Source organism: Canis lupus, chromosome X (genome assembly GCF_003254725.2).
Source record: "Canis lupus dingo isolate Sandy chromosome X, ASM325472v2, whole genome shotgun sequence".
In the NCBI taxonomy this organism is placed as follows: Eukaryota; Metazoa; Chordata; class Mammalia; order Carnivora; family Canidae; genus Canis; species Canis lupus.
Window position 1 is genome coordinate 38,250,215 of NC_064281.1, and position 22,607 is coordinate 38,272,821.

Genomic DNA, 22,607 nt, shown 5'->3' on the forward strand with positions numbered 1-22,607 from the left:
TCAAGGGAATACCTACTGCTATTTTTCCTCTCCCCCCTGAGAATGTATTCCATGAAGCGGACTTAATCCATTTTCCTTTTTACTCTAACCCCAGAGCTGGCACACAGTTGACACTTGATAAATATTTGCTGAAAGAATGAATAAATGAGGCAACTGATACCAAGACACACTGCAAATGTCAGGTGCATCATTATTATTTTATAATTAGCGTATCGGTCAAAGCCATTCTAAAAACAGGCTTCCCCTCCTGGCCACCTGCTGTGCATACTTCAGAACCCCCTCTGGGACAAATCCTGCCTCCTCCCCTCAGCCCAGGCAGCACAGTAAGATTTCTGGTGGTGGGCTCAGAGAATCTGGGAGAGCTTCTGTGAGGACCAAGTAACCATCAGTCGTTTGAATCAGAAATGAGTGTTATGGTAACCTCCTCAGTAGCAGAAAGAAGAATGTTAAAAAATGTTATCCAAATAACAAGTGAAATGTAACACAGAGCTGTGAAAAGACCTTTGTTTTTATGTGTCCTTTAAGTGTTCATAGGTTCTTAGTGGGGTTTTTTTTGTTTTTTTTTTGTTTGTTTGTTTGTTTTTTACTATATTATCCCATTTAGCTTTTGCAGTTACTTCCAGAGAGATACTCTGTTAACAGCATTTTAAAGATAGGGAAATACACTCAGAGAAGTTATGTGATTTGCTGAAGGTCACACAGCTTTTAAGTGGCAGACCCATAATTCCAACCCAGGTCCTCTAGTCTCTGTGCTGTTTCTGCTGCACTCAAGTTACTTAGCTCTCAAATGGCCATAAACATGTAGAAATCAGTCTCACAACTGTCTTTTAATAGTAAGAAAAATGTAAAAGCTGTCATTGACGCAAGCCAGTGACTAGTTAATGACTGGTGGCTACTCTCCTAAGAGTCATTCCTGTACATACACTTACAGGGGTGCGTGTGTGCATGTGTGCCTATGTGTGTTTGTACATTCACAACCCAGACCAAAACCACTGCTATCTCCTCAGTAGGTTTTAGAGGCCAGAGGCCAGAGGCCAGGGCACTACTCAAGAGCATTAGCAGTTTTTTTTTTTTAAGATTTATTTATGTATTTATGGAGGCAGGGGCAGTGGGATCTCAAGCAGACTGCGCTGAGCACAGATCCTGACATGGGGTTTGATCTCAGGACCCCAAGATCATGACCTGAGCTGAAACCAAGAGTCACTCAACTGACTGCACCACCCAGGTGCCCCACAAACAATTAACTAGAGAATCTTTTACTTTCAGAAGACTGATTATGAACTCGATGAATATGCACTTTCTCTTGCATTTCACTTTTTTCCTTTACTTGCCTTGATTAAACCCAGAATATTCCAACCCTGATTTGTCATATCCTCTATGGTACTTTCATAGATGTGTATTAATAGCACAAAATGAAGGTTTCTTAAACACCTGTACTCATATATGATAAGTGACACATAGTCATGACATAGTCATAACCCATAACATTCTGGACAGTGAGTGGCGAGAGTCTCTCAGCCCACAGGTAAACTCGGGAAGGGGTTCTGGGTCTGCTGCTCACCTTGGGTAGCTTTCTCCTCTGGAGGAATAATGACATAGCATCCCGGCCTGAGTTATGTGGCATCACTTCTTTGACTTCAATGGTATCATCAGACAGAAAGTAATGCAGAATGAGCTCCCTTCGGTCCCCAAACAGGGTAGCTGAGTCGTCCCATAGGCAGAAGAAACGTAAAACCTTCCTATCATACTCAAGGAACTGCTTCAGGGTGTCAAAGGACTCATAGGGGCGTAAAGGCTTCATGCAATCTAGAGTCTGAAAAGGGAAAAAAAAAGTCAAGAACAGCAGTTGTGCATGATCACTTCTGGGATGCAAGCAATCAAAGAACGTAAAGATACCTTTCCCACTGACTATTCTGTGATATTTTTTTAAAGGTCAACTGACTAATGACATAGATATATATACATCTACAGCCAGCTGTCACCTTAAAATTACAGTCAAGTAGTAGGAAGCTTTTAATATTAAGCAGTGTTGAGGGGGACATTGATGGGATGAGCACTGGGTGTTATTCTATATGTTGGCAAATTGAACACCAATAAAAAATAAATTTATATAAAAAATATATTAAGCAGTGTTTTAATACACTAAAATACACTTCTATGACGCCTTTGAAAACTGGTTTTTCTCCAAGACTTAAAATTCTTAGGAACACACAAAACTCATGTGTGGTGACAGAAATTAGAATGGTAATTGCCTCTGGGATTGACCGGAAAGGGGGAGAAGGGAACTTTCTGGGGTGATGGAAATATTCCGTATCTTGATTTGTCACTTACTAAATTGCATACATTTTCCAAAACTTGTTGATCTAATGCTTAAGACTTATCCATCTGAGTCTATGTTAATTATATCTCAACCCCCTCCCCCCCAAAAAAACCTGCTCATCTTTTTGCTGAGAATTCCTATCTGTATATCCTTCTTATTCATCCAAAGATTTTTGTAAAAGTAAAAGGGAAGAAACACAATCACAGTTTTATTTTACTCCAAAGCTTTATAGATCAAGGATCAGGAAGGACAGGAGCAGAGCAAATGGAGAATTTCCCAAGCCACCCAGAACCGCTGCGTGGGTTCTGTCGCCCAGCCTAGGTACCACTACTTCTATGATCTTCTTGGTGTGACTCTATTTGCATGTTCTCGGCCCTGTCTTGGGAGCAAAACTGCCCTCATTCTATCTGCTGTAGCCAAACGGGATCATTATATAAGTGCTCATTGGCAAGGAAGGAGTCCCCTGTCAGCTTATGTAATCGTATCTGTCAATTCTCAGAATCCTCTATCTGTCCAGGGCAGTCTGGGTACAGACTAACTGCAAGATTGGGGGAGACATCGTGGCCTTCCAGGGGCTCTTACCCTTCTTCTACATCCTGGATATTTAAATGAAATTATGGCACCTCTACTTTCATCAACTGAAAAATATTTCTTTGGCATTCTAAGGCCTTTAAGGAATGCATTATTGATTATATACCATTGGGACTCTTTTCAGTTTAAGTTAAATTGTTTAATTTTAACTTTATAGTTGAAGGTAGCAAACATTGGAGAAGTAAATGCATTAAAGTCAATATAAAAGCCTCTTATTAAACTCCTAATTTTCCACAGATTGCTATATTTATTGAAGAGCTTTCTCCCCGAGGGATTAAATGCAAAAATTATTTTCCCAACCTGAAAGGAAATTAGTTAAAACATTTCTTGGCTGTTCCTGGTATTTATTCTCTATTCCTGGCACAAAAGATTTTTTTTCTTCATAAACCTATGAAATGGCACAGTGCTCTCTGTATTTAATAAAATGCATCATCATCCGTAATCGCTATCATATAATACCAACTGTGAGTGAATGAGTGCAGCCATATGCAAGAGGTGGTAATTCATATGGATCCATTCTTTTAGGTTCTCTCTTCTCATTGTAAAGACTCTATGTTTATCTAGGCTCTTTCATCTAGGGCATTTGGAAAAAATAAAAATAAACCCAAACTATAAATCTGTTCATATGCCAATATACACAGGTATAATTCCACAGGGACTTCACCTTAAATATTCCAGGATCAACAATATATATTTTTCAGGAGGGCTGCATGCTTACAACATTAAAGAATAACTCTACTGGGGTCAGGAGGTGGAACAGATGAATGACCCTACACTTAGCTTTAAAAAAAGATATCAAAACAGAATCTGGGTGTTATATGTTGGCAAATCGAACTTCAATTAAAAATATATATATATGGGGCAGCCCAGGTGGCTCAGCAGTGTAGTGCTGCCTTCAGTCCAGGGCCTGATCCTGGAGTCCCGGGATCGAGTCCCACATCGAGCTCCCTGCATGGAGCCTGCTTCTCCATCTGCCTGTCTCTGCCTGCCTCTCTCTCTCTCTGTGTCTCTCATGAATAAATAAATAAAATCATAAAATATATATATATGGAAAAAAAGAGGGTCCAGGTCCCCAAATTTCCACTGACTGATAAATGGATAAAGAAGTAAATGGGATACTACTCAGTCATGAAAAATAATCAAATCTTGCCATTTGCAACAATATGGATTAAGCTAGAGGGTACTATGCTGAGCAAAATAGGTCAGTCAGAGAAAGACAAATAAGAGATGAACATAGGTCTGAGAAAGAGGGAAAAGGGAAAGAGGGAAGCAAACCTTAAGAGACTCTTTTTTTTTCTAAGATTTTATTTATTTATTCATGAGCGACACAGGCACAGGGAAAAGCAGGCTCCATGCAGGGAGCCCGATGGGGGACTCGATCCCAGGTCTCCAGGATCAGGCCCTGGGCCGAAGGTGGCGCTAAACCACTGGGCCACCCGGGCTACCCACCATAAGAGACTCTTAATGATAGAGGACACACTGAGGATTCCTGGAGGGGTGGTGGGTGGGGGATGAGCTAAATGGGTGCTGGGCATTAAGGACGGCACTTGTGATGAGTGCTGGGTGTTATGTGTAAGTGATGAGTCACTAAATTCTACTCCTGCAACCAATATTCCACTGTATATTAGCTAACTAGACTTTAGGTGAAAATGTGAAAAAGGAAAAAAAAAAAAGAATCAAAGGAGAACTTTATTCTAAATTTCATGTTATCTTTCTGCAAGGAAATTACTTACAACTTTTAGAGACAATAGGAATGAGACTAAACTGATGTACAGGAATAGAAATGAGAACAGTGGTTATCTATCCCAGGGTGGGAAGAGCGATTAGAAAAAACCAAGAAGGGGGATCCCTGGGTGGCTCAGCAGTTTAGCGCCTGCCTTTGGCCCAGGGCGCAATCCCGGAGTCCCGGGATCAAGTCCCACATCAGGCTCCCGGCATGGAGCCTGCTTCTCCCTCCTCCTGTGTCTCTGCCTCTCTCTCTGTCTATCATAAGTAAATAAATCTTTAAAAAAAAAAAAAAAAAGGAAAAAACCAAGAGGAAGTTTCTGGCGAGATAGACACATTCTGTAACTTGATTTGAGTGTGGATTACATGAGTGTATGCATTTGTTAGAATTCACCCATCTGGACAGCCTGGGTGGCTCAACGGTTTAGCACCACCTTCAGCCCAGGGCCTGATCCTGGAGACCCAGGATCGAGTCCCACACTGGGCTCCTTGCATAGAGCCTGCTTCTCCCTCTGCCTGTGTCTCTGCCTCTCTTTCTCTCTGTGTCTCTCATGAATAAATAAATAAGATCTTTAAAAAAAAAAAAGAATTCACCCAACTGAACACTTAATTTCTGTGTATTTTAACTGTCTAATCATACTTCAATAAAAAAAGAAAACAACAATAATGAAATTCTGGGTAAGAAGTATAAGATTTAAGTTGAAATCCCAGTAAGAAGACTGGCTAGGTATGTGACCTTCCATAGGACACTTGCCCTTCTGTGCGTTCAGATTCTTCCATAAAAAGTATAAAATTGGGACCAACAGATCCTTTAAAAAAAAAAAAGACATCTTTAGAAAAACAACAATACTACTACTAACACCGGTTCTTGTTTCCCTATACTAACTAGGGTCAGACTTAGAAGACAAACACCCTTTTATAATGGGGTACATCAGACTCATGGTCCTTTTCCACTCCCCTAGAACATCTCTACATCTGATGCCATCATAGCTACAGCTGGGAGTTCTGAGGAAGAAGGAAAAAGGTATACCCCCCAAGGCATGGTACAATAAATCAGTAGTACAAAAGCAAAAATTGTCCCAGAGTTAGACAACCAAAATGAGAAAAGAGACCAAGTAAGAGTGGACCTAACTCATACTGTTAGAGACCACAAAGCCAATTGTGACTTTTAGAACTTGTCCCATGTAAGTAGCTCACTGCAGACTCCCTACTGTCTGGAAGGTACACTCTCCAAGGGAAGAAGTGGGGGCGGGGGCAGCAAGTGAGACTTTCCTGCCCTGATGTCAACACCCAGAGTTCCCTCTAGCCCAAAGGAGAACAGGACCACTCCAGTGACTAGGACCCCAAAAGTTCTTTCATATCTGCATCAGGAGTATAGATACCCTTTATTGACCCTCCTTTATGGATTCTCATTCTGAACACAAGAACTCATGGATATAACTTCTTACCTCTCTTCGTATCTTCATGTAAGGATCTTCTGGACACTGTCCTGGGGGGTTTAATTTGACTCCAATTTTCTTCAAAAAGTTTTTTGTGAATGTATCACAGTCATAAATCTTGAATGTCCGGCCATAAAAGATAATGTCTATGTTGATATTAAAATGATGCACAGTATAAAACTGATCTTCATCAGGAGGTGGGAGAGAAATCCGCTGACGCCGGATAGAAGTCCCTATGGTATGGAACAAAATACAGCTGTTTCACCGGTGGCTAACAACGTCAGAGCACATCTCTATAACAACCCTAAATGCTTTCCCACAACAGGGCAGTGGGCAAAGGACAGGTTCTCGGAGGCAGCATTCATGTGTTCAATTCTGAGGGTACCCAAGGGAGCGGAGACTTCTGAGATCCACAGTTATTGACCAGCCTTGTATGTTATTAATGTTGCCTAAGTGGCACTAGGGAAATATTTTAATAAACTATAAAGATTAGGGAGCGAAGAAGGGCACAAACACACAGTGACCTAATGTGCCAGACACTACCATCATGTCTGTTTCCAGAACAAGCATGCTCACTGTCACCCACTAGCACTCAAAGTGAGCACAAGTAACAAGGCAGTAAGATGTCAAAGCAAAGTTCTCACAAAAATGCATATTCTTGGCTCAAAAAAAATTAGCTAATAAGCTTCAATATGGCAGGTGTCAACACCACGATTTATAGCTTCCATAAGCATGAATGACTTCATGCTACTCTGAAACTTCATGGAATCTTCTTTCCTCTACCAAACATTTCTCCCTCCACCCAATCACCTCTACAAAGCAATGCTTATTAGAGGCTTCATCATCTTAGACAGTGTTCTGGGCCAAAGGTTCTGGATCTCATTCCATCTTTTACCTCTGACCCTATGATGCCCATACACATCTCCTCTTGAGAATGAGCCCGGGTCCCCTGAGTATACCCAAAATGGGGTCGGCCACTGGCGGTAAGAGTGTTCACTTCCTAGATGAGTATACCAACTACACCATACCATACCTGTCGACTTTCCCAAATACTGCTGAAACCTGTTGTCAAGAATTGTTTAGGGTTTGAGATTTTATCCTACTTGCAAGCTCACAAGGTCCACGTAAATCCTGCCCATGTGGTGGATTATATTACAGGAGATGAACCCTCAGTTTAGGGAACCCAAATCTTTTATAATGGACAATAAGCATGCCTGCTTTTTTTGTCTCACAGGGAGGCATTAGCTTTCTTAGACTAGATCGTAAGCATGTCCTTCCTTTGTTCTGGAAGGAGACACCAACTCTATCTTCCAAGGCTATGAGCAAACCTGCACTTTGCTCCAGAGGGAGAGACCATCTTTGTCTTCCTTGAAGAAACAGCCAAGAACAAAGAGCAGTTGGTGCCTCTGCTTACAAGATCTCTCAATGCAAGGTACTCATAGAGAAGGGTCTCTCAACATCTGTGACTGACTTTGGGCTGAGAATCTACTCTGAGAGTAAAGGGAAAAGAAAGAGAAAAGGTGAGCAGGGCAAACTGAACTAATGGTTCAAGTCAAAGTGGCTTGTGTGACCTCTGTATGGAAGTATTTTAGTATAAAGATGTCAAGCAATCTTCTTCATATTTTATATAACACTGAGAACGGCACCTTTTTCTGAACTCTAGAAACACTGAGAAATTCTCCATTCCTATTCATTATGAAGCATTTAATGAATATCTTCATGTGCCAGGAACTATGTTGAGCTCTGTTCCATTTTTCTCCTAATCATCTTTTCACTCTGTTAAGGGGAAATGAACTAAAATCATTTTCATCTTCTTTTCTTCGTAGCAATTTTTAATTACTTGGTACATTAAATTAAAATAATAAAACTATAAAATTAGAACTGGCCTAGAATATTTTTAAATGTACTACATAAAAGATGATATAATTTTACTGCAAAAAAATTATACTTCAATTAGCCTTTAATTCATGCCACTGAAAACAGTATGCAAATTATTTAATCATTCAAGATTAGACATTTAGAACAAATTGCATACTTAAACATCTATAAAAGCATGGGCATTTCAGGTATTTTCAGAAACTATTATATATCTCTTTAAAAATACTTATATTGTGACAGTTTTTAAGATATATAAATATAAAATTTATTCAACAGCCAGGAGCTTGTCCAGAAATTCCATCTATCTTGCATTTGTACTTCATTATAAAAATTCAAATAAGCAAGTTAGTGCTGATTTCTGTTTAGCAAGACTTTGAATAAGACTCTTCTATTTTTCTAGGTGGAAAGAATCGGCCCACCTACAGAGCTTTCAAATAATAATAATCAGAATCATCATCAGAACACTAGGATACACTTTCATATACATTTTCTCATTTAATCTTCACTAATCCCGTGAGGTAGATAATGCACGAAATATAAATATTCTGTTTATGGATGAGAAAAGCAAGGTTCAGTGTGGTCAAGTGATGTGCCCAAGGTCACGCTCTGACAAATGGCAGATCTTGGATCTGAATTTTGAAGCTCTAAGTAAATATCAGCACTTTCTGGGGCACCTGGCTGGCTCAGTCAGAAGAGCATGTGACTCTTGATCTCGGGGTCGTGAGTTTGAGCCCCATGTTGGATGTAAAGATTACTTAAAAGTAAACTCTTAATAAACAAATAAATACCAGTACTTTCTGCAGTTTGCACAAAACTATATCTCACTGAACTCCAGCCATAAATTACTTAAGTGAAGGAGCGGAGGGAGTATTATAGACCAAACCGGATAGAAACAGGGAGAAGAGAGAGAGAAGATGGAGCTACTCTTCCAAAAGAACAGTCTCACTGTCCTCTAAAGGCAATTTTCTGGAGATAACCCACTTGCCTGCTGCAGCAATGCCCCCTCCAGGGCCAAGGTCACTTCATTCCCTGCACTCTTCCCCTCAGGGGCCTGCATATCCCAGACTCTCACACTTCCTTATCTGTGATCCCACACTTCTCTTGTAGATGGTTCTTCAAAGAGCCCAGAGAAGCAATTTGTGGTAACACAGAAGCGCCATCACCTTTCATGGGTTGAGAAGAGAAGACAGGCCTAATGCTAAACATGAACATTTTTAATAACAAGAAATCCAACGTCACAACTCCACATTAATCAGAAAACTAACATGGGCCTTTGGGAATGGACAGTTGTCCAAGAGCTTTCAATAATGTATTCGTGGCATCTCTCAACTGTGTCCTTTGGGGGGTTGAAAAGTTCTATTTATTGATATTTTCGTATTCTTAAGTCCTCCAGGATAAATGGCAGAAACTCCACCTGCAAGAATTTGTTCTGGAGTATCAAAGAAAGGGGCAGGATGTCATGTCTTTGGCACACACTGTGGAGCACCTGAGATCATCAAAGTATATAAATAAAAATAATGCTATAAAATGGAAAAACAAGAACGAAAGTACCGTATCTGCCCTTTAAATTTTTAAACGTCTGCCTTCTTGACTGCCCCATAAAGACAATTTGGGCAGATGTCCAGGCATTGGGTGCCTGCTTTTAAGCTCCTCCTGATCTTCATATTTTATAGCTCTCTCTTTTTAAAGGCCCTGCTATCTGATTATACTCTGCAAGCTTTAACTTTCTAGCATGTCCCTGTGGTTTAAATCAAAATGATGATATATCCATTTATGTTTAATGCATTTGCAGTTCATTCATTTGGGACTTACCTTAGATCTTTGCTCATACCACTCAATTTGGTTTTTAGAAATTCACCTTCCAGAAGTAAGACTCCAACCTCTTACCTCTATCTTAGTTTTCAGTATGTTTCATTCATTTTAGTAACACTGCAGACCTAGGATACATCGAGTCTAGAGATAGGTATTTGTTAGGTGAATAAACATTCAATTGGAATTGCCACTTGTTACCGTGACTACTATGTTAGAACCCCAAAAAATTAAGACCTTTCACTGTGATCAGACATGATAGAGTATTTTTTTCTCCTGTTTTTTTAAAGATTTATTTATTTATTCATGAGAGACACAGAGAGAGAGAGAGAGAGAGGCAGAGATATAGGCAAAAGAAGCAGGCTCTGCGGGGAGCCTGAGCAGGACTCGATCCCGCATCCCTGTCTCACACCCTGAGCAGAAGGCAGGCACTAAACTGCTGAGCCATTATGGTGTCCCTTTTTTCTCATGTTTACAACTATTCCTTTGCTGAACTGACTATTCCAGGGACGCCTGGATGGCTCAGCTATTTAGCGCCTGCCTTTGGCTCAAGGCATGATCCTGAAGTCCTGGGATTGAGTCCCACATTGGGCTCCCCGCTTGGAGGCTGCTTCTCCACCTGCCTGTGTCTCTGCCTCTCTCTGTGTCTCTCATGAATAAACAAAATCTTAAAAAATAATAAAATAAAAATAAAATGACTTTCATCTTCATTTTTATAAAAGGTCCTCTTTGGAGGTTTGGCTTCATAAGAATAACTTTAAAGATTTTATTTATTTATTCATGAGAGACAGTGAGAGAGAGAGAGAGAGAGAGAGAGAGAGAGAGGGGGGCAGGCACAGACACAGGCAGAGGGAGAAGCAGGCTCCATACAGGGAACCCGACGTGGGACTCAATCCGGGGTCTCCAGGATCAGGCCCTAGGCTGAAGGCGGCGCTAAACCGCTGAGCCACCGGGGCTGCCCAGAATAACTTTTCATACAGATAGCCTGACATCTATTTTGTAGCAAAAGAATACAAGGGCAGCCCCGGTGGCTCAGCAGTTTAGCACTGCCTTCAGCCCAGGGTGTGATCCTGGAGACCTGGGATCGAGTCCCAGGTCAGGCTACCTGCATGGAGCCTGCTTCTCCCTCTGCCTGTGTCTCTGCCTCTCTCTCTCCCTCTGTGTCTCTCATGAATAAATAAAATCTTTAAAAAAATACAAAATTTAAAATCTTACACCTCTGATCATAGTAAGAATAATCCTGGGATGCCTCCTGGGTGGCTCAAGGGTTGAGCATCGGCCTTCAGCTCAGGGTATGATCCTGGGGTCCTGGGATCAAGTCCCACAATAGGCTCCCTGTGGGGATCCTGTTTCTCCTTCTGCCTGTGTCTCTGCCTCTCTTTCTGTATCTCTCATGAATAAATAAATAAAATCTTTAAAAGGAAAAGAAAGACTAATACTGTGTGTGTCCTCCCCCTAGCCACTGGATGAGCCTCAAATGCTAGCATGTTAGGCACTCTAACATCCTCTTGCATTATTGCCTTCTTGCCTTATTTTCCTTACACACCCTAGGATCTGCTCCCAAATATCTCCCAACTCTGCACACCCTCTCCCCCCACTTTCCCACCCTTTTCTCTCATGCTGTTCCTTTTGGCTAATATGCCTTCCTCTTCCATCTTTATCTGGAGGAAATTCTGAGGTACCACTCCAATGACTTCTTCTCTTGTCTAGATACTGGCATTTCTCCTTCTCATCCCTCAAAGTACCTTGATGCCTACTTTATGTTACAGACACTGTCTACCACTTTTCCTTTCCTTTTTTCTTTCCTCCCTTCTCTCCTTTCTTTCTTCAGCAAATATTTATTGAGTAGCCACCATGCACCCAAACACCTGTCTTCACAGGCCACTGATTTACCTCCACTCTTATATTCTACTCTGCTCCATTCAATGACAATCCCTTTGCCAGGGTCCACCCTCTGGGGCTACCAGGTTTAGTACATTGAAATACAGGATACCTAGCTAAGTCTGCATTCTAGATTAACAGTGAATAATTTTAGTATAAGTATGGCCCATGAAATATTTGGGGACATACTAAAAGCCTCACTGCTTATCTGAAAATCAAATCTAGCTAAGCATCTTGTATTTATCTGGGAACCTTACCACCATGCCTCCACTTTACAGGATGCAGTACTTAGATGTAGTATATGTCCAATTTGAATGAATGACATATGAATGTCACATGTGGTAATTACCTGTGCTTGAATCGATTATCTTAGAGTATTAAAAACATATTTTAAAAAGTATGATGTTGAAAGCCCCAACAAGTCACTAGTGGAAATAAGTGTTCTGAACCAAGAACTAAGTGGAAGCCAGTTTTTGACTCCAGGCCTATAGAACCAGAAATTCTTGCAGTGGGCCAGGAGGTTCTGATGACTGCTCTCAACTGACAACAACTGGTATAGACACCTCACCAGAAATTTATGACAGGCTTCTAACCATTAGCCTTTCTTTAGCATAGATTAGTGTGGACTTGGTAGTATTTAATAGTGATTTTGTTAGACAATTGGAAGTAAAACTACTGGGATTAACCTCTGACATTCTTGGCTTGGTGTAATGCTGTTTTAACTACATTCCAACAAAACAACAAATTCTATATATATATGACACATCTAACCAAAAAGAGAGTGATGTTATGGCAAGAAAGAAAAGCAAGGCTTGAAGTGCAACAGTGACTTGACTTATAACGTACATAGATCTCTCTGCCAGCAAGGACTCGTCAACATTAAAAATACGTTGTTCTGATTAGAAGCTGCATGTAACTGAATGCCTATTTTGGCATCATGCCTCTTTTGTTTCTGGCTTATTCCAAACTCCTCCCCGTACCCCTAAAAAAAAGAAATCACATGACAGGAGAGGCAACTAAAAAGGAGGCTCCTTCCTCCAGATGTGCTAATTTCTGAATAGTCAGCTCCACAAAAGAACAAATGTATCTGACTTCCCATTTCACTTGGAAAATAGAGAAACCCTATGGAAGCGACAGGAACATTATCCGTGTGCATCACCTAAATATAACCTAACCCCTTCCCGAGGCCCACAGGTACATAAGCAGCAGTCCCAGGCTTAAGTCTCAAGACACAACTGAAATAAACACTAACTACCCTGTCCCACTGAAGTCTGAGCCACTGGCTCATTAAGCTTGTTTGTTCTTTTTCCCCCAATCATTTCATTTAGGAAAGCCTGAAGAAGGTGTTTAAGGGATTTTCTAAAGTATCCTCTATCCAAACAGACCTTCCTTAACAAGAATTATCATATTAAATATTTCAAGAAAGACCAGTTTCTTGCTAAATAAACAAAGCTTGATGATAGAGTGGTTATTTGGGTTTGCTTTCCGCACTTCTTGCTATGGCCTGCCAGGTAGCTCTGCTGACAAATTCGGTCTTGTTTCACAGGGAGATGACTGTGTTGAATATATCCCTTGAACTGATCAGAGAGCCAATCAGAAATTCTGAAACTTTCAAGAGACTTTAAAGTTGTCTTTTACTCAGAGCTGTGTTTCCCCACCCCATGCCGAGTCTTTATGACTTAACATTTCCCCCTATTCACCTAAAAATTATTTTCAAATAAATTATTATGACTAACTTCAGTTTGCCTGTGGAATCTGCCGATGTGAGGTTTGAAATCAAGAGGCTGAGAGAATTGAAAAGTCTTATAAAAGCCTTTCCAAGAGCTTCATAGAGGTTGCATTTCCTTTTTCTTCTTGGATGGTTTAACAGAACTAAAGACTCACTAGATGGGGGGCAGTAAGCTGCAGCAATATAAGCTTTCAATTAAAAATAATAATAAAAACAATTCAAGTCACTGTTAAATGTTCAGGATGTCCCACGACCCCCAGTCTCTCATTTGTGTAAATTGGGTGTCATGTGAGGAAGGTAATCAAAAAATAAGCAAAAAGCTTAGTTAGGGAATATGAGAGTAAAGCATTTAAGTAAATATAAGTATGATAAATGTTTATTAATATAAAAGTATTTATGAGAAAATATGTTTTGCTAAGGCAATACTGTTGCTTACATAATTAAACACACTTAAGTAAAACAGATGTTCATAGAATTCAAAAGTTGTGAATTTTCTTTCTGTTCAGAAGTAATTCTTCAAACATTTTCCAATACATTACTCTCAATCTTTAAAAACTGCCTTATAGATCTTTAAAATGATCCTAAAGACGGGAGACTGAGGCCCCCTGTAGGGCTCTGAGCTCAGCACCGAATCCCCTTGAGACATTCTCTCTCTCTCTCCCTTTGCCCCGCCCCCTACACACTCACTCGCACTCTCTCAAATAAATAAATCTTATTAAAAAAAAAATGACCCTAAAGAGTCTGAAGACTTCTCGACCTTTTACAAAGTGTCATAATTCCATCCAAATAAAAAGGCCCAGGAGCGGAGAGTATGTCAGAGCACAAAGAATAATGAGGACGGCTCATATCATCTCCTCCACACACACACCCCCCCGTCAATTCTCACTTTCTCCCCTCCACTAGAAAAAACCAAGTACAGACATTAAATCCAATCTTCTTCCTTTTTCCACCACCTCAGCAGTGCCTCTCTTCCAACCTGGGAGAATAAGCCTGATTCCGTTCATGATCTAAGTACCTTTGATTCCCAGTCCACATCTCCAGTCCTGACTTTCTTCCTGAAAACACACCCCAAGAGTCTACCTGCCTGGTGGGCATCACCATACAGACGCCCTAACCCACTTTCAAAGGCCTCATGTGTCCAAACAAACATACCCCAACTTCAACCCCAGTGTTGCTCCTTGCTCCATGCTTCTGGGTTTTACTGACAGATCACTGTCTTTTCAACCAGAGTGAGCTTCAAGGCAATTAGTTAAGATTTAGATGAAGAAAATTACCTCTTGAAGCCTGTTTGTTTGTTTTACGTAAAAAGTGACAATGACCTACTTTAGATGCTTGTTGGGGGTGGGGGGAGTAAATGAGATAATGATAGAGTAGATACTTCTTTATCACCAGATATTCCCGTTCCTCACTCTCTGTATTTAATTGTTGGTCAAGGCCTATCAAGTCTGCCAATAAAATGTCTCTGTAGTCTTTCCTCTGTTTTCAATTCCTACCCTCATTATCCCGGTTTGTTCTAACTGGTTTGTTTCAACTGCAAAATTCTTGAACTTGTCACCTTGCTCCCTCCCTTTCATCTCCAACCTGCTTGCTATAAGCTCTGTGAGATGGAGGTCTTCTTACTTTTGTCTATTCTCCCAAAACCCAGCACAGTGCCTGGCACAGACTAGATATTCAACAGACAATTCTTGGCAATGTTGACTGGCCCCAAATTCACCATCCAAACACAATGGAGCTATGTGCTAAAATAACCTCAATCTCATGAGCATTGAAGAAAGTCTTCTGCATACTGCCTCATCATAACTTTATACTCAGAGGCCCATGGTCTCCTGAAATTCCTGCTTCTCCCCATAGAACCCACTATTGTATAACAACATGGAGGCATTGGGCCCAGATAAGGAGTTAATAAGGAAAACAGTTTATTCAACACAGGCAGAAAATCGTAAGATGTGTTAAACAACAATAAGTAGATAGTAAATACAGCACGTGTATGTCAAACACAGAAAGAAGGGGACAGAAAGACCAGGGGATAATTAATTTTCCATATGTAGTAAATATATATGAGGCACCTGGGCTCTAAATATTCATGATGCACTAAATATACAAGAGGCAGTAAATATTCATGAGTACTCAATATTCATGAGGCCTTAATTCAGCCACTCATTCATTGGTGACATCAATTCCGGCCCCATGTGTCCTTTCCCCAAGAAACAAAACCCAGGACTATTCAAGCAGGCTTATTGGTGAACTACAGCTGTGGCCAGGCCCACTTATCCCCTTGTCTCTCCAACAGAGCATGTGACATTAGCCCAAGGTCCCCTCTGTCTGTGGTCCCCCTCGCTTTAACTTCAACCCTGGTCTCCAAATCACACTATCAGCCAGAAAGGCTGACACAGCAAAGACAGACAGGACCATTGCCTACCCTAGGATTTAGGCAGAGTCATCCTTCTACCCACTTGTACATTGTCCTATGTCTGTGAACTTACCCATGTCTTTCCCCTTGCTTCTCATTGTGTAGTTTGAATTGTTTTAACGCATCATGTGATTGATGCATTTTAATTTGGTCCATGAGGCTTTGTTCTGTGGCCTCTGGGAAAGCCTGCAAGCATGCTTCTTGGAGGCCACCACTGCATCCGAGCTAATACCCCACACAATACTCTGGCTGCTGTGTAGAGAAGAGGTTGTAGGAGGAGCAGAAATGGATAGCGAGAGACCTATCAGGCAGTTATTCCATTCCTCTAGTCAAGAAATGAAGGTAGCTTAGGGGTGCCTGGGTTGCTCAGTCAGTTAAGTCTTCCTTTGGCTCAGGTCATGATCCCAGGGTCCTGGGATTGAGCCCTATGTCACGCTTCCTGCGCAGTGGGGAGTCTGCTTCTCCCTCTCTCCCTGCCCCTCCCCTCACCCGTGCTCTCTTGCTCTTCCATTCTCTCTCATATGGGCCCTTTCTCAAATAAATAAATAAAATCTTTAGGAAAAAAAAAAGAAATGAAGGTAGCGTGGGTTAGGATGGTAGCAAAGGGCATAGAGAGACATAGATTCAGGCTATGTTTTGCCAGCAGAATGGAGAACAAGGATGGTGGGTGTGAACAAATAGGGAATGTCAAATAAATAGAGACTATAGTTGAGAAGGCAATCTCAGAGCCTAAGATATTGGAGATGGCAAACTCCAGAAAAGACAAAGAGACAATAAACATTCCTAAGAATCATAGCTCCGAAGGGCCCAAAGTGGTCTTAGAAGGTCATCTACACCACCCACCAAGCAAACACATGACTTCCCCACCTCACCCCTACTGCTATTTAAGCAGGGCCATCAGTCTATATCAAGGACCAAGCAAATACGAGACACTCCTCTCCTCCCCTCACCCGACCCTGACCCCCATGTTCGTCCAGACCCATCCACTATCACCTCTGGCAGCTCTCTGCCAGAAAATTTTTCTTCTTACTGACCTGAATTCTGACCCCCTAGGTCCTATCCTTGAAGATACAGAAAATTAGGTCACCCTTCCAACCCATGGCAGCCCTTCAGATTCCTGAAGACATTTACCAGGCACACCTGGGTCTTCCCTTTATGGACAAATATCCCTTTTCATTATTCTGCCTCACACAGGACAATTTTCAGTCCTTTTACCATCATGGCTGCTATCTCCTGAAGGTATCCAGATCTCAACATTGTCCCAAGAGAAGGACTCACAGCACAAACAGAGGAAATCAGTCCTCTCCCTCAATCTCCACCCTACTTCTAATTAATGCAATTTAGGATTAGCTCCTCTGGTAGCCACATCACAGGGTTAACTCTTGTCTGGCTGAAATGGACTATGGATAAAGATGACTGGCATACGGGGGATGAGGAGCAATGACTCTCTGCAGAGGAACCATCAAAGTCTCTAGTTAACAGGTATGAGGATGAGGAGAGGGTGGCTGAAGCAAACGGCAGCTAACAGCATGTTTATGTTCGCTGTCACCAACAAGTTAAACACCTAAGTAGTACATGGCATCTTTTAAAAAGCTAGAGAAAGACAGGCAGGAATCACAAGTAAAAGAAGCATAACTCTGCATTAAATAGATACCTTGAGGCATTCCACTATTTTTCAACTCTGGCTCATTTACTTGAATTGTGTCATCTTCAAGGTAGAAGTAGATTTTATAGCGTCTTATTCTATAGTTTCCTTGACTTTTATCAGGTACTTCATCTTCTAAATAGGCATCAAAAGATAATACCTGTTGGAATCATAATTAGAAACTAAGAAATGAAAACATTTCAGCAAACTTAGAATCAATGCAACAACTGCCTGCATATTTATTAATGTAAAGCAAAAAGTTCAGATTTTTACAAAGACATTCCAGACATCTGTTCTGAGAACAGATATACAATCTAGGTTATCATATACAGATTATATTTTCATCAGTATCTGTTTAGAATAAGGAAATAAGGGCCCCTGGGTGGCTCAGTCAGTTAAGCATCTGCCTTCAGCTCAGGTCATGATCCTGAGGTCCTGGGATCAAGCCCCATGTCGAGCTCCCTGCTGAGTGGGGAGCCTGCTTCTCCCTCTGTCTGCTGTTCCCCCTGCTTGTGCTCGCTCTCACTCTGTCAAATAAACAAATAAAATCTTTAAAAAAATAAAAAGAAGGAAATAATATTCAAGCCACAAATCCATCAATCAGTTCTACTATAAAGTGAACTAGCTTCTGTCTTTGGAATTTCACAATGGGATTCTAGATGTGGGTTACAGTAGGGACCCCCCCCCCTTAGCTTTCTGGTTTTGCTTCCAACAGTTTCAGTCATCTGCACTCACTTGGGTCCAGAAGCAGATGATCCTCCTTCTGCCATATGTCCAGGTCAAAATGAGCCTACCACTACATCACAATGCTTACATCATCCACCTCACTTCAAATCATCGCGTAGGTGTTTTATCTCACATCATCACATGAAGAGTAAGTACAGTAGAAGATATTTTCATGGAGAGATCACATTCACATAACTTACTATAGTATACTGTTCTCTTATTACTTACTGTTGTTTATCTCTTACCATGCTGACTTTACAAATTAAACCATAGGTATGTATATACAGGAAAAAAACCACTATATATAGTGTAAAGTATTACCTATGGTTTCAGGTATCCATGGGGGGGGGGGTTGGAACATATACCCCATGGATGGGGAGGGAAGGGGAAACTACTATATAGACAAAATAATATTCTTTCTGAATATCCTTTCAATAGGCAGATCTGAAATTCTTCCAGTGCATCGGGGAGTCCACCTTAAACTTGTCCAGGAAGTTCAAAAAGCCTAGCTTAAAGCCAACCAGTCTCATCTTACATTGTGTATGTGTTGGGGGGAGGGGAGTGTTGGAGAGGGCCTCAGGCTGCAGAGGTGGATTCTAAAGTAATTTCGGTAAAAGGCACTTGGCTGAATGTCTTTTTTTTTTTTTTTTAAGATTTTATTTCTTTGAGGAGAGAGAGAGGGAGAGAGAAAGCAGGAGCAGAGTCAGAGGAGAGGAGGCAGAAGGAGGAGAAGCAAACTCTCCGCCAAGCAGCCAAGCAGGAAGCCTGATATGGAGCTCAATCCTAGGACTCCAGGATTACAACCTGAGCTGAAGGCAGATGCTTAACCAACTGAGCCACGCAGGCGCCCCAAGTGTCTGATTCTTTTTTTTTTTTTTAAGATTTTATTTATTTTAAAAAAAAGATTTTATTTATTTATTTATTAATGAGAGAGAGAGAGAGAGGGAGAAAGGCAGGCAGAGACACAGGCAGAGGGAGAAGCAGGCGTGTCCACCCAGGGAGCCTGACATGTGAACTGGATCCTGGGTCTCCAGGATCATGCCCTGGGCCAAAGGCGGTGCTAAACCGCTGAGCCACCCAGGCTGCCCTTGTCTGATTCTTGACTGTAGCTCAGGTCATGATTCTAGGGTTGTGAAAGGGAACCCATGGGTTTTGTTTTGTTTTGTTTTTTTAGGGAACCCATGTTGAGCCCCACATCAGGCTCCGTGCTCAACACAGGGAGTCTGCTTCTCTCCCTCTTGCTCCACTCATGCCCCCCTACAAATAAATAAATCTTTAAAAAAATAAAATAAAGTTGTTACAGTAAAAATCAGACATGGTCAAAAACGCCCATGGAAAATCCTTAACCATTTTGGAAAACAGGACCTCTCAGTAACTATAACACAGCCTCTTTTTCTTCCATGTTAAAGCAGAGGACGACTGCCTCTTCAGTTGAAGGCCAGTTGAAATAGCTTCCTTTGGCTTAGGTGCCATGTTGTAGGAATAATGCGTACCTTTAACCATTGGAATCACTCTCAACATGGCAACATGATCACACTTTCAAGCCTGCCCTGGGATGCGTGCTCCTGGAGCATTCCATTTTAATATTCCTTCTGCTCTCATTTTTCTAATCAATTTTTTATAATTAGAGTTGCAAAAGTTAATAATGTATATGATGTAAGACTATGGTAATTCAACATGGGCAATATGCTATATATAGGAGGGAGTCTGTTAGGTATAATCCACCCTCTAAGGGTGGTCAGTTACCCTAATTGGGAATAAGTGCTCCAGGAGCAGCAAATTTCTATCAGAAGCTCACACTTCAGAAGTGGTTGACAAAATGCGTCAGGATTTTATCCTTGATCAACACAAGAAACTTTGTTAATTACCATATAGGATGTTAGAAATGAGCTGTAGTTAAATGACTGTATTCAAAATGAATGGATCAGTTACAAATACTGACAAGGCATGGTCCTTACTGGAACAGGTTTTCTAGGAAACTAGTGAACCTAAAAATCTCTTCCTTTTCAAAACAGCATCTTTGGCTTCATTCCAAAATGGTCCTATTTTCAGGTGCTTTCTTGGAAAATTCATCTAGCCTGCCTCCAGTTATAGGGTAAACCACTTCTAGAATTGCTGTCCTATTTGTGTTGAGTGAACATTTCCGGTAAGATGCTGTTGGATGGGTATAGGGTTTCCTTCTAGGGTGATGAAAATGTCTTGCAACTGGTTAGAAGTGATGGTTACACAACACTGTGGCCATACTAGATGGCACTAAATTGCACACTTTAAAATAGCTAATGGGGGAATCCCTGGGTGGCCCAGCGGTTTAGTGCCTGCCTTCAGCCCAGGGCATGATCCTGGAGTCCCGGGATAGAGTCCTACATCAGGTTCCCTGCATGGAGCCTGCTTCTCCCTCTGCCTGTGTGTGTGTCTCTCTCTCATGAATAAATAAATAAAATCTTTAAAAAAAAAAAAAAAAAAAAAAAACAGGGCAGCCCCAGTGGCCCAGCGGTTTGGTGCTGCCTTCAGCCCGGGGCGTGATCCTAGAGACCTCGGATCAAATCCCACGTGGGGCTCCCTGCATGGAGCCTGCTTCTCCCTCTGCCTAGGTGTCTGCCTCTCTTTCTCTCATGATTAAATAAAATCTTTTTAAAAAATAAAAATAAATTTAAAATAAAATAAATCTTTTTTAAAAATCTGCATAACCACTTTACTCTTCTTTACTATACCTTTCCAGGTAACCTCCTGCAACTGATTCCCCTACCCCCCCAACACCTTTTCTCTTTATTTTTGGATTTAGGGTGGTGGCTTGGGCCATCTGGGGAGTTACTCAGTCTTCCTGGTTCTCCCCCATGTGCACGTTTAATTAAGCTTTTGTTTGTTTTTTCTCCTTTAATCTGTCTCTTTATTACAGGGGTGTCTCAGCTGAGAACCTGAAAGGTAGCGGGAATATGATTTTTCGTCCCCTACAAAAGGTGGAGAGCATGTCAGAGTGATACTGAAAGACAGAAAAGGAAGAGAGGAAAAAACTGTAAAATGCAGCAAAGTGGAATACCAGTGAAGAGACACCAAACAGCTTAAAAGTGATCTCACAAAGATAAAACGCCTAATCACAGAGGAACTTGAGGTACCAGAGACTCCAGAGGGAAGGAGCTAAAATAAAAACTGCTAGAAATAACAATTTATAGAAACATAATTATGATACAGGGCTTCATCATAATTTATGATGTCAAGCAGAGATTAGATAAATAAGGTCCTAGAGGATGTAATTGGCTGTAATTTTCTTGAAAATGGAATGTAAATATCATTTGGCAGGGCATGTGATCTTCAGTTCCCCACGGGCTTCTGCAAGCCCCACTGTATGATACAAGGTTACCCGCCTGATCCCCCAAGGCAATTTGAATTTTTGATGCCAGCCTAGAGGATATAAAATCTGAAATCAATTAGTCTTAAATAATAGATACAGGGTATTTCTTCATTATAAAGGGAAAATATTAAACGTTAAGGTTTCTGAAATCGGGATCTTCTTACAATTAAAGGCAAAAGAAACTCAAAGCAGTCAGGAGTGTGTTTCAGAGGGGTGGACACCTAGTTTTAAAGGATGTACAGTGTGAATTCTGCCTGGTACAGAAGGAGTTAATCCTATTTTCGTGTCAGTTGAGCTATTCACTTTGCATTGCATATCCCAAATAGCTGGGTTTGAACATTGATTTGGGTTCCTAATTTCCACTTAAATTGTTTTCAAAATGATTATTGTCTGATGCAGCACTGACACACAAAATAATTGTGCATGGAAGATTGTCCGTCGCAGGCTAGGCATTGCAATCCTGAGGCAAAAGCCAGAGCCGAGTCTCTTGAATAAATCAGAGAATTTTTAAAAATGGTGAGGTAGGTGTGACCAATGCGTGAGTCATAAAGTCTATATTACTCAGAAATCAGCATCTAAGTGTCAAAAATTTACAGCTGACTTTCTAGAGAAGCTGTCAGCAAAGAGATGAAACACCAGTAATGTTCGATAAGGCTTAACAGTCTATAAAGAGACCAGCATCACTAGTCTAAGTTGAAAATGCTTAGGTTCTATTTGATGAAAACGGCTCAGACAAATCATGGAGTCCTAAAGAAGAAGGTGTATAACAGTAAGGATAAACGCAAGCTGTTATAGGTTAGTAGACAACACAAATTCTGTGCATTTAATGTGGTGTTGTTTATTCTTCCTGAAAAAGCTGTGATTAAGCCAGTGATATTTCTTTTATGATTACAGAGTCTTAGAATTCTTAGAAAATAAACCATAAAAGATTGGTATTGCATATTAAGGATGGCTCACTTAGATATGACAATGGGATATTTTAGAGACATTTATCACACATACAATGGAGCAGAGTAGGACACCCCAAAATGCGATTCTTTGGCCAAGAATTCTCTTTAACTGGTTCTTTTTAAGAAACAGCAGACCGGAGAGAAGCTCTGAAATT

General features: G+C 41.0%; 1 protein-coding gene across 2 annotated transcripts in view; it reads right to left on the reverse strand.

The window, feature by feature from the left end:
- Positions 1-22,607, reverse strand: part of EFHC2 (EF-hand domain containing 2) — a 195,008-nt gene that overhangs the window by 103,740 nt on the left and 68,661 nt on the right. For both annotated transcript variants that reach the window (XM_025468792.3, XM_025468796.3), the window contains 3 exons: positions 17,437-17,587; positions 6,085-6,308; positions 1,562-1,813 (listed from right to left, as the gene is read on the reverse strand). In XM_025468792.3, coding sequence (XP_025324577.1) covers positions 1,562-1,813; positions 6,085-6,308; positions 17,437-17,587 — 627 coding nt within the window. The remainder of the gene's footprint in view (positions 1-1,561; positions 1,814-6,084; positions 6,309-17,436; positions 17,588-22,607) is intronic.